This window comes from Larimichthys crocea, chromosome XIV (genome assembly GCF_000972845.2).
Source record: "Larimichthys crocea isolate SSNF chromosome XIV, L_crocea_2.0, whole genome shotgun sequence".
Lineage (NCBI taxonomy): Eukaryota > Metazoa > Chordata > Actinopteri > Sciaenidae > Larimichthys > Larimichthys crocea.
The window spans coordinates 3,309,385-3,322,694 of NC_040024.1; the positions used below are offsets into that span (position 1 = coordinate 3,309,385).

The 13,310-nt window shown below is 41.5% G+C and overlaps 2 protein-coding genes across 2 annotated transcripts in view; both read right to left on the bottom strand.

The window, feature by feature from the left end:
• The window catches only part of LOC104923988 (glucosidase 2 subunit beta), a 117,489-nt gene extending 107,197 nt beyond the window's left edge, over nucleotides 1-10,292 (bottom strand). Inside the window, exons 1-6 of the mRNA XM_027288032.1 lie at nucleotides 10,072-10,292; nucleotides 9,575-9,691; nucleotides 7,277-7,372; nucleotides 5,391-5,448; nucleotides 4,318-4,435; nucleotides 193-322 (exon numbers count right to left, since the gene is read on the bottom strand). Coding sequence (XP_027143833.1) covers nucleotides 193-322; nucleotides 4,318-4,435; nucleotides 5,391-5,448; nucleotides 7,277-7,372; nucleotides 9,575-9,691; nucleotides 10,072-10,153 — 601 coding nt within the window. The 5' untranslated portion in view covers nucleotides 10,154-10,292. The remainder of the gene's footprint in view (nucleotides 1-192; nucleotides 323-4,317; nucleotides 4,436-5,390; nucleotides 5,449-7,276; nucleotides 7,373-9,574; nucleotides 9,692-10,071) is intronic.
• Nucleotides 10,293-11,256: 964 nt separating this feature from the next.
• LOC104923987 (doublesex- and mab-3-related transcription factor A1) lies at nucleotides 11,257-12,950 on the bottom strand. Its single transcript, XM_010737207.3, has 2 exons — nucleotides 12,358-12,950; nucleotides 11,257-12,174 (listed from the first exon to the last, which is right to left on the bottom strand). Exons 1-2 carry the CDS (start codon nucleotides 12,833-12,835, stop codon nucleotides 11,423-11,425), a joined length of 1,230 nt encoding a protein of 409 aa, XP_010735509.1. The 5' UTR covers nucleotides 12,836-12,950; the 3' UTR covers nucleotides 11,257-11,422.
• Nucleotides 12,951-13,310: the final 360 nt, after the last annotated feature.

Below are 13,310 nucleotides of genomic sequence, written 5' to 3' on the forward strand. Positions count from 1 at the left end.
ACCATCTGGCCTGAGGCGCTGAGGTCAATTTCCTTTTTGTTCAATGCAAGGACTGAGCTGAAATAAAATGGAAACTGCCCTATGGTCGTCGTAACAATGACCTAACAACGAACTCAAGCAATTCCGCGGACTGAATTGCTTTGAATGGACTCAAACTGAATCACGGGAGGTTAAAGGTTTCAAGACACTTACTGCTGTCCCCTGCTTCCAGTGCCTTTAATGTCTGCTCTTTGAGTTGGTCGGCCTCGTGTTTCTTCCTTCTGTGGTCTTCCAGTTTGATCTGTAGGTCCTCGGCTACTTGCTGAAGCTCTCTGAGCTGGGCCTGAAGAGAGACGATAAAAAAGAGACAAGCAATCACAGTTTAGAAAAAGCTTTTCGAGTTTACAGTATGTCTGCAAGTAAGTGGCACACTCAAACTTTTCTTCCTGATATTATCCCTCATTTGTGGCACATATTGACATAGAAAACACAATCAATCATATTCTGATCTGGACCACTTAAGAGATATCTGAAAAATGTCCAAAGGCCAAACATATTTGTTTTGTTATTAATCACTTCGAGACAGTTCAAGAGTCTTGTATTGGATATTGACTACATAACAGTCTAATAATTAAAAAGTATTGGATGAAAAATGTTTTATTTAGGACACTGTAGAGATCCAGTTTGGAAAATGTAAACCATTTTTAGATCGTTGTGGCTCTAGAGGCGACAATGTCTGTCCGTCATGTCTCAACAATTATTAAATGAAACTCAAGTTACATTTGCTAAAAACATCCCGTCAGGATGATTTGTATTCACTTCAATGAGTCTTTGAATTTTCATCTTGCACCGTCATTAGGTCAAACATTTTAATTTCACATATACTTGCTGCAAAAATAAATATACTCCCACTTGCTCCAGTTGCACTTTGTGTTTATTTCTAATTGCTGATTGCTAGAGAAAACGTAGTGTCTGCAATGACATTAACAAACGATGAGGATTTCATTTGTCTCTGTTCTTATCCTCTTCTTTTATATTCTCCTACGTTACACATCTATACATCTACCTCCGAACAACAACAAGCTCATGTATATACAAAATGTGTCGGGCCTGCACAATGGACTATTTAAAATCACTTCAGGAGGTGTTGCTGTCACACCGAAAAATGACAGCTTTTGACAACCAAGTATAACCTCAATCATCACTCTCTGTAATAGAGCAATTAATATGAAAGAGCAGAAGCCCCTTGTTTGTGTGCGTGCGTGTGTTTGTGTGCGTGCGTGTCAATGCTGCTTTCCAATCTCTCCTCGGAGACTCTCATAATGCAGTGATGGATTCTGCTTGGTTCGGATAGGGATGACTACCTTTCTAGGCCACACTGCTTGTTTAGACATCTTCAGTTTGCAGCAGTGATTTATGGGCTCCATTTTGTGCGTGTGCAAAAACATGTTTACCTGTGAATAACACCCATGTAAAAAGGTTCTACCACCACGTTAAAATCCTCTATAAAAACGCCAGAAACTACACTCGCCCATCAGTATGTTCTGTCACGAGGAAAAAAACAGAGCTCTAAAAAAGAATATCTATTTACTTAACGTGAAAAATAAGCAATATTCCAGTTGTGACAAGTGACAATGATACTGTTTTATTTTCTAGGTTTTTAAAAGACCAAAGGAGTGCTGATTCAATACACAGTGTTTGAGACTTCTCCCTGCTGAGTTCAGCCTTGGAAAGCACCGTGGATTCCTCTGACATCCTCTGAAATCGTGACAAAATTCAGACAAAGCAAGGAAGAGAGAGAGGGAGAAAAAAAAAGAAAAGATCTTAAAGAATTAAGGACTAGCAAAATGCCGTTCCCTGCTTTAAAAAAATGTACACCAACAGTGGGGCCAATCAACAGACAGACAATCACAAACCACCTGAAAGAGGATTTTATTGAATACCAATTTGTTTTCAATTAACAGCAGCATTCCTATTTCTGCTGCTTCTAGGGTAGCACAGTGCTGACATGCTTACAGTCAGCTTTTATTGTGCTAAAGGCTTTTAATCTGATTAAAAAAAAAAAGAAAAAAAGTTTTCTAGCATCCTGTTCCAAAGTCTTCTTTAACCCTTGAACCGCAGGAGGAGTTCACTTTTAAGTCATTGTGTAAGGTTTCTGAGACAGGGCCCTCTGAGGTGACCCTGCCATACCAACAGAGAGACACAGAGAGGGAACAAGATCACAATGTGCGGCTCGGGCTCGGAGGGCTAGGGTGACACTTCAGCCTTGATCTGCCAATCAGCCGCCACGGAAAAGAACATGGGGGCGGGGGCAGAAAAGAAGAGAGCAGGGTACACACTCCGACTGGCAAATTTATGACAAAAAGTGGCCTTCAGTTAAAATCTGTTCTCAGATAAGTGGTCTCTTTTTTAACTGTATCTTCCATTACAAGCAATTGAAGTGTATTTTAAACAAGACTGACATTCCTGAAATACATTTTTTTAACAACGCCGACAGGTGCCGTAAAGTGCTTCGAAATACCTTGAAATAAAAGTAATTTCTAACATAATCAAACGCATGAAATATCGAGGAAAGATCGAGGGCAGCCCTGAAAAAGTTAGAGAACTGTGAAACGTGCCACGGCAACATTTTTCAGCTGCCTTTGAGTCCTTCAGAATTCCAAGTACTTTTTTTTTTGACCACTACATGTTGAACAATATCCCGTGCTTAGAATTTTCAATTTTCTATCAGGAATGCACAAAAAAAGGACAATATTTATACGTGCTTTTGAATGTGCAACATGCACCTAGACTTGACCATCAAACAGTGCAAAGGAGGGCGACTCCAATTGGAGATAATGCATTAAGTAATGAGACCGCTGGAGCAGTAAATATAACTTACAAACATCTAAAAGAGATCCTCAGCTGCCAAATTTAATTTGCACCAAACTCCCGAGCTCTGGTTTCTAATTTGGCCCAGTGCTTGTTGAACTAAACGTGCAAATGGAGAGCTGAGCAAAAACTGAAGTGGTCTATCTTGAAGCTCTGTAAAAGGACATGTTGACTCAGAATGAGCTTGACGACACTGGTACCTTACTGCTTTGGAGTGACTACAAATGAAGCAGAGTTACAGCTGAAATCCCCTAAGAGAAGCAGTTTATGCCAGGAGAAGAATATGATGATGTTTACGGGTTACACATGACTAGAAATTATAAACTAGAATTGCCTGGAGATCAATTGATCAGCTAAAACACGAGTGAGTCGGTGCCGCTTTGACAGCAAAAACACTCACACGTCAAAAAAAAACGAACTGCACAGCAGGCTGAGGTTGGCGTTGGAAACCGCACAGCAGACGCCTGTAGCAACAGATGCCACGAACGTGTATGGTCAAAACAATATCATAGAGCGCAAGCTGCTCATTTAGAGCAGGTATTCTCAGAGTGTAACACATTATAAAAGCAAATTAACCTCAACGTCCTTAACAATCAAGTGTGTTAGGTAGCGAGCCAGGTAATAACACTACAGTTACTGAGTGGCAGCATAAGTAGCCAAGGCGAAAAGTTAATTAAATCTATTGAGAATAACAGAAAAATATTTAAACACAGTAGCTAGAAGGTAGAGGGCACATTGATACATTTGTATGATCATTATAGGAGCGTTCTGTTGTAATTATGTAGGCTATAGGACACACTTTGCATCCCGGTAAGGAACATTTGCACCGTAAACCATACCAAACTAAACATAACAAACCCAAAGGTTTGACGTTTGAGGTCACAAAGAGCTGGGATGAGGTTGAAAGAGGTCGTCAGCAGCGACAGTGGCTGTCTCGTAAAACTTCAGCACAGATGTGATCACCTGGGGATAGTTTTCTGCCTCGTATAACTTCACTATTATGAAAAAAAAAAACACTATTATACGTGAAAAGTAACGTATGTTTAGCAGTTTTACAATTATTGATCACTGTACAAACCTGATTTATTATTTTTACACCTGGAAACTCACCTTGAGTGACACTCCAAGGGTGTTTTGTTGTCAAATTATTTGAAAGTGTATTATTTTTTGCTGATACTTCCTGTGTCAAAACTCTACAATAAGGGTGTTTCTGTGAGGTCACCTGTTTTCTACTGAACTAGGGATTAACTTAAAGTATACAGGCCGCCATAGACTCATATATATATATATATATACCACTTAATGAACCTAGTGTATACATTGTACGTGTCACACTAGGCTGAAGTTTGAAACAAAAAAAGTGAAAGTCACACATTATAGCCTTCTGTGTGAGAGAACCCTGATGACTATCCTCTGTTTCTACTTAGTGCCACACAGTAGTAGTTCCATCAGCAGAATACAGTGTACCTGTTTCTCCCTCCAGAGCAGCACTCCCTCCTCAATCAGTTGCTGCTTCAGTTGCAAACCCTCATCCAAGGTCCTCATCTGGCCCTCCACGTACGCTCTCTCTCTCTGTCCCAGATTCCTGGAGGAGGAGAGGCGAGACACAGGATGCACAGTCCCATCATTACCGAGAAAACATCTGCCACCCCTGCCATGGTCAGCGAGATGGTGCAATCCAATTTTTTAAGGGCCCACAATGCAGCAGGAATCCAAATGGGAAAATAGAAGAGTAAATAAGATGGGGGGGGGGGCTGATTCTGTGTGGCTGAACTAAATTGTTTTTGAAGTCTGGCAAACACAATATGAGTGTGGATCTTGTGAAAACATAATGAGATATACTCCGCTTGTATGTGGGTTTGGGGCAAATGGCGCAGCGCACTGTCAACAAAAGAAGCGGGACACTGTACTAGAAGTTACATTTACACAGCGGGCTACATTTCACTATTATAGTATGGTCAATCTTTGCAGTGCGGCTCAGAGAGGACGATAAATATGACCTGGCAGGAGCCTGCGTTCTTATAAATATTCATTTTTCTAAAATTTACTTATGCCATCTATGCAGTGTGTAATTTGTATCCTGTGGAAACTACATTTTCTGCATCAAAAACACCTCTGGATGGGGGTGAGAGCAGCATTTACAGTGTGATGATGTGTGAGTCAGATCAGACTGTATCATGGATGAGCTCTTGAAAACAATATTGTGATGCACATACAACATTACAAGAGAAAGTCTACATCTTTTTTTTTTTTAAATCACAGTGACACCATGCCCCCTGGTGGCACAGTGGGTGAGTCACTATCAAATAAGTGCAGCAGGTGAGCTCCATCGCACCCGACGCTGCGATGAACAGCTTTGTGTGAACTTGAATCTAACAAGATCTGTTTGTGCTGTTTGATACAATTACCCAGTAAAAAAAAAAAAACTGGTTGGATATTTATTTCTTTAGCTGTGCGTGGGCCTCTGATGCCATATTCTGAATCAAAATCTGCATGTGTTATTTTCATAAATATTGAATCTCAGTTTTGATTCAACTGACCAGCAAGTGTTCTGGCAGTGAGCGTGGCTGTTGTATTCGTCTGAAGCGTCGCAGCAATCTGGCACGAGACACAGGAGAAACCAATCCAAAGCACATACAAGAGAACAGAAGAGCATTCAGTATTATCAGCATGGAGAGGTGAGCACAGTGTCTTTATTATTAACAGTGTGATCAATGCATGATTTGGCAACAGAAATGGACACAGATTAAAGTTTAAAAAAAACAACATAACAGCATAGTATCACTTTTGAGACATCAAAAAAATGATATCAGATTTAGCGACATAACCAGAATTACTGAAAAAAAAAGAAGATATGGTGTAATGAAAATAGAGCTGCTCTGTCAAATGTCAGAAAATTAATCAACATTTCAATCGTTTTTCCAGGAGAGAATGCAAAATATTAATTGGTTTCAGTCGCTCCAGCTGTTCTTTAATGGGAAAAAAACAAGACATTTGAACATGTGCTCTCGTCTCGCAGGTTCTCATAGATTGCGGCTGCTGCTGTGATCCTGCACAACGTCCACTACATACAATATTAGTGTATCAGTACCATATCTCCATTAGAGTCTAAACCTTCTGTGCTCTATAAATGAAATTGAACTGAATTCTTTTCTTACAATTCATACATAACATGATTAACATGAAAAAATAATCAAGAAATGGTTAAATACTTGGGGAAATATAAATATTTGCTTCTTTGTACAGCGATAGGCGAGCCTGGCCAAAGATAAGTTGGTCTAGCCACTCAACCTCGGCGATCAGATCTTTGTGTCTGTGCTCGATATCTCTGTTTCAGAGGAGGTCTCTAGAGATCAACCACTTATAAGATCAGCTGCATGGTGCTCACACACGGCTTTTGCTCAGATGTTTAACCCAAGAGAGTGGGCACAGTTTGACATTCCTCAACAATTATCCAGAACCCTACTGGTGACCGGTGGAGCAAGAGCTTCGGAGCCCAGGAAAGAGAAACCAATGAGAATCTCTTAACGACCAGCAGAAGAGGAAAAAGCAACAACGTGGTAGCTATTAAGCGGCTCCATTCAAGGCAGGGAAGGTACGAGAGGACAGGTGGGAGTAGAATAAAGGACGGAGAAAAAAAAGAGATGGAAGCTTTGAAAATTTTTCCACTATTGCCCTTTCATTCTTTATTCCTTCAGTTTTTGTTTTTTTTTTACCCGGGATTCTTGCACACCATCTAATGCTACCGAAAGAGCTGGTGACACAGAGGAAATGTCGACAACAGAATGTATTGATTTCATCCAAAGTGGAGAGCTACAGGATCAGGCATAGCGTACGGAAGATATTACAGGAAAGAATGGCAAAAGGCCTTGAGGGAAGGGGGCAGGATGTTTTTCAAGGGAAACTGCGTGAGAAGATTTTGTGCATTGTCGAGAGTGTGTGTGTGTGTTAGAGAGCCGTGTTTTGTTTGCCGTGTCTGCTTCATCTGTTTGTTTGTACTACGGATGGGGTGACAGTTTGTACACCAACATGTCAGCTTCTTGTACAATAAAATAAAAAAATGAATTCCTGTCCACGTTTGAAAAACACACAAAAAAGGGAAAACAGAACTATGTTGATTAAAACCTCACGACTACCTGTGAAATTACTTCAGTTGTGAGATGTTGGAAGCGCATTTGCCACAAAAAAAAAAAAACCTTTGCACCGGCTCTTTTGAACAAATAAGTCATCACTGCAAGAATAAATCTGTTCATCACCTTCAACACTCGCAGCGGTGCCCTTGTTGTCCTTGAAAAAAAAAAACGCTGAAGCAGAAAATATTGTTGATACGTTCCCTCACTTCAAAAGATTCTGCTAAGTTTATTAAAGTCACCACTCAAGAGAGTTCTTTTTTTTTTTTCTCCGCGTCCTATATAAAAAGCCTTACCACAGATGCCATCGTTGACTCGCGATGATGGGATGTAGTGTGGGCGGAAACCCAGATTGGTGCAGTAGAATCGGCCACGAGGACAGGCTGAGGTGCCTACATGGGAGCAGGAGCAGAAGTCAGCGCTGCATAATAAGCAAACTTTCAGCAAAACAACAAATCTAATAAAAAACTATTTATAACTCATGCACAGGGGCTGAAGCGAGTAACATATAGTATGTCCCTTTTCAACCTTTTTTAACGGGCACCCCGTATAGATGCGGATTGAATTCTGTTTCGTTTTTGTCCAGTTCAATTTTTTTGCTTGTTTTTTTTTTTTTTAAACAAAACTGCCTTTTCACCTTTAGAAGTGGCCAAACAGAGCGTGTCTGCATCCCTCGGAGACCCTTAGAGGACAGAAAGTATCTTGTTTTGGAAGTGAGCCAGCCTTTGCCTTAACTGCAGACTATGAACTTTGAATGTGTAATAGAGTGTACTTTAAAAAGGCCAGAGCGTTAAGACATTTTGGCATGGTATGCTGCATTTTGTAATCTAGTATTAACACTACTGCCAGAGGTCGCTGTGTACCTAAGATCGCAGATGGGTAAAATTTGCCTGCCACTGTAGAATGCATTGATTTTTGAAGGTACAAGCAGTCGGTCAAGTCAAAGCAGCATTTTAATAATGCTTATCTTTCCACATTTTCTTAAATTATGCAACTGTGGCCACCAAGTTCTAGTGTAATCTGTCACATTAAATGCTCTACTCCCAGGATACATCAGTCACTTATAGCAAAAACTATACATGTGGCTACAATATAGTATGTAGGTTTTTGTATTTATAGTGTAGAGTTTAGAAACAATTATAGATCCAAGACATACACTGAGATTTGTGTTCATAATTCTCTCTCAACGTTTTCATTTTTTAAAAACAACTTAAGACAGACCTCTTTAGCCTGGCTTTTACCTAAGGTGCCATTCACTGCTGATTTTTTTATGTCCTGATCACTCCCTGTTACTTTTATCTCTGGTTTCTTATTTACTGTACAGGTCATATCTACTTTTACTGCAACTGTTCTTAAATTATGCTTTTTATCCTATGGGTTCTTTTCTTATTTGTTTCATTGTTGTAGTTTTATGTTTTTACTTTTCTTTTCATTTCTATTTTTTCATGAAACTGCTCTGTTTTCTATTTCTGTTTTTACTCTGTTCTGTGAAGCACTTTGGGCTACAACTCAGTATGAAAGGTGCTATATAAATAAAAAAAAGTTGAAAGTTGAACGTATTGTTTAACTAAGTCCAATAATCAAGAAAAAGTCTGAATTCAGCTGCTGCTTTTTGGGATAAATGCCCATCTATTGAAACTGATTTTATGCTGATGACCTTTTTTGGCTGCATCAGCCTCCAACATGCGATCAGTCACTCCGAAATCTTGATGTGTGCAGATAATCGACATTGACTCATTCACCTTTTGACTTTTTCTGCCTTCTTTTGTCCGTAACGAGCAGAGACGTTCGCTGCTGTGCTTGTACTCGTGTCGCTCACAGTGGTAAGGGTTTGATTAACCCAGTATGTGAGGGCATTAACAGCACATTATGTACTCATGAACGCACACAGTGGACTTCAGCACCACGAGTGTTTGCTTATGCAGTACGGTGTCGACTCGCCCTGAGATAACTTCTGTTATGATTTGGCGCTACGTGATTAAAATGGAACTAAACGACTCCTTCAGCAGAGCACGGTGCCTTTATATGTTCTAACAAATCCACATTGTTTAATTAATATAGCAGCAGTTTGGAAAGGAATACAGATTTGCACAGTGAGAACATTGAGTCACTGATCTTTGTGTTGATTTGTCCTGTACACGTGACATCTATTGCACGTCTCTGTCCGTCCTGGGAGAGGGATCCCTCCTCTGTGGCTCTTCCTGAGGTTTCTTCTTCCCTGTTAAAGGTTTTTTGTGGGCAAATTTCCTCACTCGAACCGAGGGTCTAAGGACAGAGGGTGTCACTCCCTGTACAGATTGTAAAGCCCTCTGAGGCAAATGTGCTTTGTGACTTTGGGCTATACAAATAAAATTGATTTCATTTGATGAACTGATGATGATTATTGTGATAATGACGGTTTGTAAATGACAGGTGACATGTTACCTACATAAAATTGAGTCATTTACTCATGGCCTAGGCGTCTCATGAGGGGCGGACAGCAAAAATCTGGCTGTGAGAAGAATCTGAGAGGTGTGATCTGTCTTCAAAAGTGTATTTGACAGTCGGCGCAGCATCTTCACAATGCTGAAGAGCTCATCGCGAGGAGTCTTTACCTGGTTCATCGGAGCCATCTTCGCAGTCGCAGTAGTCGTCGTTCACCTGCTCGAACGGGATGACTTTGGACCCGTCGATACACATGAAGGACTTCCTCTCCCTGTAGAAGCGTTTGTCTGTTGGAGGACATAAAAACAAAAAACATCACAGGCTGATGCAGCTTGATGACCTTGAACTGCAGCTAGAAATGTAACAGGACAAAACAGCAGACTTTGAAGCACACTTTGCATCTTGTAACATTTCTCTCATGATTAAAACTCACTGTTAGGTGACACAGCCTGTGAATGAATGCTACTGCACCTACTTTAAGGTCTTGATTGTGCTGCTACAACCTTGTGCAAACTTTAGATGCTGTGTTTAGTTATTGCAAACTTTATGCAGGGATGGGAACCTCATGAGAAGCTACGACATGTCGCCTGTGTTGCTGTTATTTGCACCATGCACTGTTATTCACAGAGCTAGCCTCGAGCTAGCCGCAAGGGGACATTGAACTCACAGGACGAAGATATCCCTCTGATTTTCCGAGAGTCTACGAAGCCACACCAACAGACAGCGGCGAGGATAATGTGGAGACGCATGTCAGATGTGAGAAATGTCCAAACTGTGTTCCTCCCGCCTCACAGAAAGCCGCTCGGAGAGGTTTCAAACATGATACAAACACAAACACACACAGGACGAGCCAACATTCAAACCTGGACAGGCACTGGCTTCCTGAAACACGCGGTCACGTGACGCCTCTGAGGCTTCCCATTGGTTTACATCCGAGCCGCATGTGGCTGTTTTGACCAATCATGAGTGGCGGAGAAAGAAACGCTGTGTTTTTGTTTTTGTTTCTTTGTTGTGTGAAAATGTTTTTAATGTTATAAAATGTTTTACATGTTCCAGTTTGAAAGAGACTTGTCATTACTAAATATGGACTCGTCACCACCTGAGCACGGCAGGTAGTGACGTCCTAAAGTGAGAGGGGGCGTTTCCAGGGCAACTAAACCCAGAATGAAGACCCTCATACTTTTCAATTCCAGTTGTATTACTTGATGTTATTTATTATGATTATTATTATTATTGATGTTATTTTTTTCATGAATAACAACAGTGACATCAAGTAATCCAACTTAAAATCCTCAAAATGATTTGATGATGTTTGGTTGTTTTGAGCAGAGGTTGTTTAAGAGGTTTATGCGGAAAAAAAATATGAATTTGGGGACATTTTTGACCTTAATGATTTTTTTTTTCTGTTGATCTATTAGAAAAATTCGAATTTGAATTCCAGAATTTGTCAAGAGAGACTTTGTTACAAAAAAATTGTATCATATGCAAAAATGATAGCCCGATAAAGACAATATAATTGCCCACATGGACAAAAATGTCCATAGTAACGCATGAGGGTTAAATGTAACACTATAATGACCATCAACATTCACTACATTGTAACATTTTAGTACTGTGACGTCCCCAGCTCCTTATTCATCCACTACATTGTAACATTTAACTCTCAGATGTTGCAGTGGTTTACTTGACTGCAGCGTTTCATGCATAACTTATGAAAATATGAAGAAAATATGTTTAGAACGGCTACAAATGTCTGCATGGCATGGTAAATGTGTAACTTAATGTGTGTTTAAAGAAAGATTATTTATGCATGTGTGAAGCATCAAAACACATCAAACAAGAGCACCTTTTGATAGCTTTATTAATATTAAAAACATCTTTACAACATGTACACTATAAAAAAAAACAATCAAGTTTTAAAAGGAAATTGTCATAATGCAGAGTTTGAGGCATTTGAATGGCTTTTTAAAGGTAAATTTACAATATGATTAATAAAAGTCTTTATTGTGTTTCATTTGTCATTTGTCACTGTTCAGTCGTGCGTAAAGACCTGTACTGCAAAGCGACTCCTTGCTCTGAAGGTAAGAGAGGTCTCGGATCATGCCCGGAAAGGAATATGAGTCCAGTGGTGGACGCAGTGGAAACACTGGCATCAGTCCGGATGTCATGTATGGAGACATAAAACCTGCATTTGCAGAGGAGTAGGCGAGCCGCAGGGGGCTGACACCGAGACGAGGACTGAGCCCGTACAGACTGCCTCCCCCGGCGGCAGTGGGTGGCATGTGGAGCGGGGAGAAGGCAGACTTGTTCCCCAGAGCACCAAGCGCTCCAGGCAGTTCAACAGAAGGCCTGAGTGCGCTTGCGTGAGACAAACTATCAGAGTCAATTTTGTTCTCTTTGGAGCTCAACACCAGCTCGATGGATCTGACAATGTCGCCTTTACACGTTCTCACCATAGACTCCAGGGTGTCCCGTTTCTGATGGGGGAAGATCTTGGCCATAATATCAGTGGGGTCCCGGTCCAGGCTTGGGAAGTCTTTTGGTTTCTCCGACTCGCTGCCTGACTCCGTATCCGAGGAGGAAAGCGACCTCTGTGGACTCTCCATGTGATCAAACACTGGAGGTGGACTCTCGGTGCCATCATTGGATGAGGCCGTGTTGTCCTTGTTTGGAGACAGATCCTTCTTGTCGTTTGGAGAGGGGAGCCGGGGCGCAAAGAGGGGCCGGCCCATGAATCCATTATAGAAGTTGTACTTGCTCAGTTTGTCATCTGAAATGAGAGAAAAATAACTGAGTTTCTGTCTGTGCTTAAAACATTTCAGTCTTGTAGTTTTGGTAACTTTAATGTAACTCAGACTGCATACAAACTTAATATAATACTTTTCAATAATAAACAATTGAATTATATAATTCATTTCTTTTTAAAAGTAATGTTTTTTTATTGTTAACTCACCGTCCTTTTGGTCCTCTGCTCCAAAAACATCAAAACTGGGAGCTGTTGGAGTGCTGCTGGAAGCTGCTGGCACCCCGGGCCCTAATGGTGACCCCCGAGGGTTCAATGTTTCCCCACCGATGCCCGAGCCAGGGTACATGAGCCTGAGCTCCCGGGCCTCGCTCTCCTCCTGCGCCTGTTGCCTCCTCAGCGCCACCTGCGCGGCCATTACGCGCTGCCTCTCCGCAATCAGAGTGCACTTTGCGCACACGCAGTCTCTCCAGCGACAAAAGCGTTTGTGGCCTTTGAGAGCCGAGACCACGCCGTGGTTCCTGCATCTGGCGCACTTCGGTGTGCGGGGGTATCCTCTCTCCAGAGCGGGGTTACAAGCCCGGAGGAAGAGAGGCGGTGGACGCAGGAGGGAAGGGGGCACCTGCAAGCCACCGAGCGGGTTGGCGGTGTGCCCGGTCAGGCCAAGAGGTCTGATCCTGCTGTCCATTGCCGGAAGAGATGTGATTTCAAAGTCAGGCCGTCCAGTAAAGTTATTCAAGTGAAGTGGCCTTCTTCTTCTTCTTGAGTGGCTGACGTCTCTCAACTGCCGCTGGCACCCTCAACCAGCGCCTTAAGTGTCTCCCCTCCAGGTGGTTTGACATGAAATACAACACCCTGGTCACACCCCTTTCCGCTCCTGCCTCCTAAAACCCTATCATGTTTATTTGCATCACGGGTGAATAGTGGTCTAATCTGATGCAACTGAGCCTATATGCAGCTGTAGTTGAAGTAAAAAGTGCCAAGACCAGACTTTAAATACACTTTTTAGAAATTGTGATTTGCAGAAAATTCATTCATTTTGTTCTAAGATTCACTCTGTCCAAGATGCACCACAGGTCAAAAAGGTGGATTTTCTTAAATTCATTCTAACAAAACAGAAAGAAAATGTTGCCTCAGGTCAGCTAGATACAATGACCCCATTT

Bases quoted from the DNA above. Each gene is read 5' to 3' on its own strand.
- LOC104923987 (XM_010737207.3), bottom strand. From the start codon at position 12,835: ATGGACAGCAGGATCAGACCTCTTGGCCTGACCGGGCACACCGCCAAC. The intron at 12,175-12,357 runs GTGAGTTAACAA...CTCTCATTTCAG, and splicing joins AGCAGAGGACCAAAAGGACG to ATGACAAACTGAGCAAGTAC.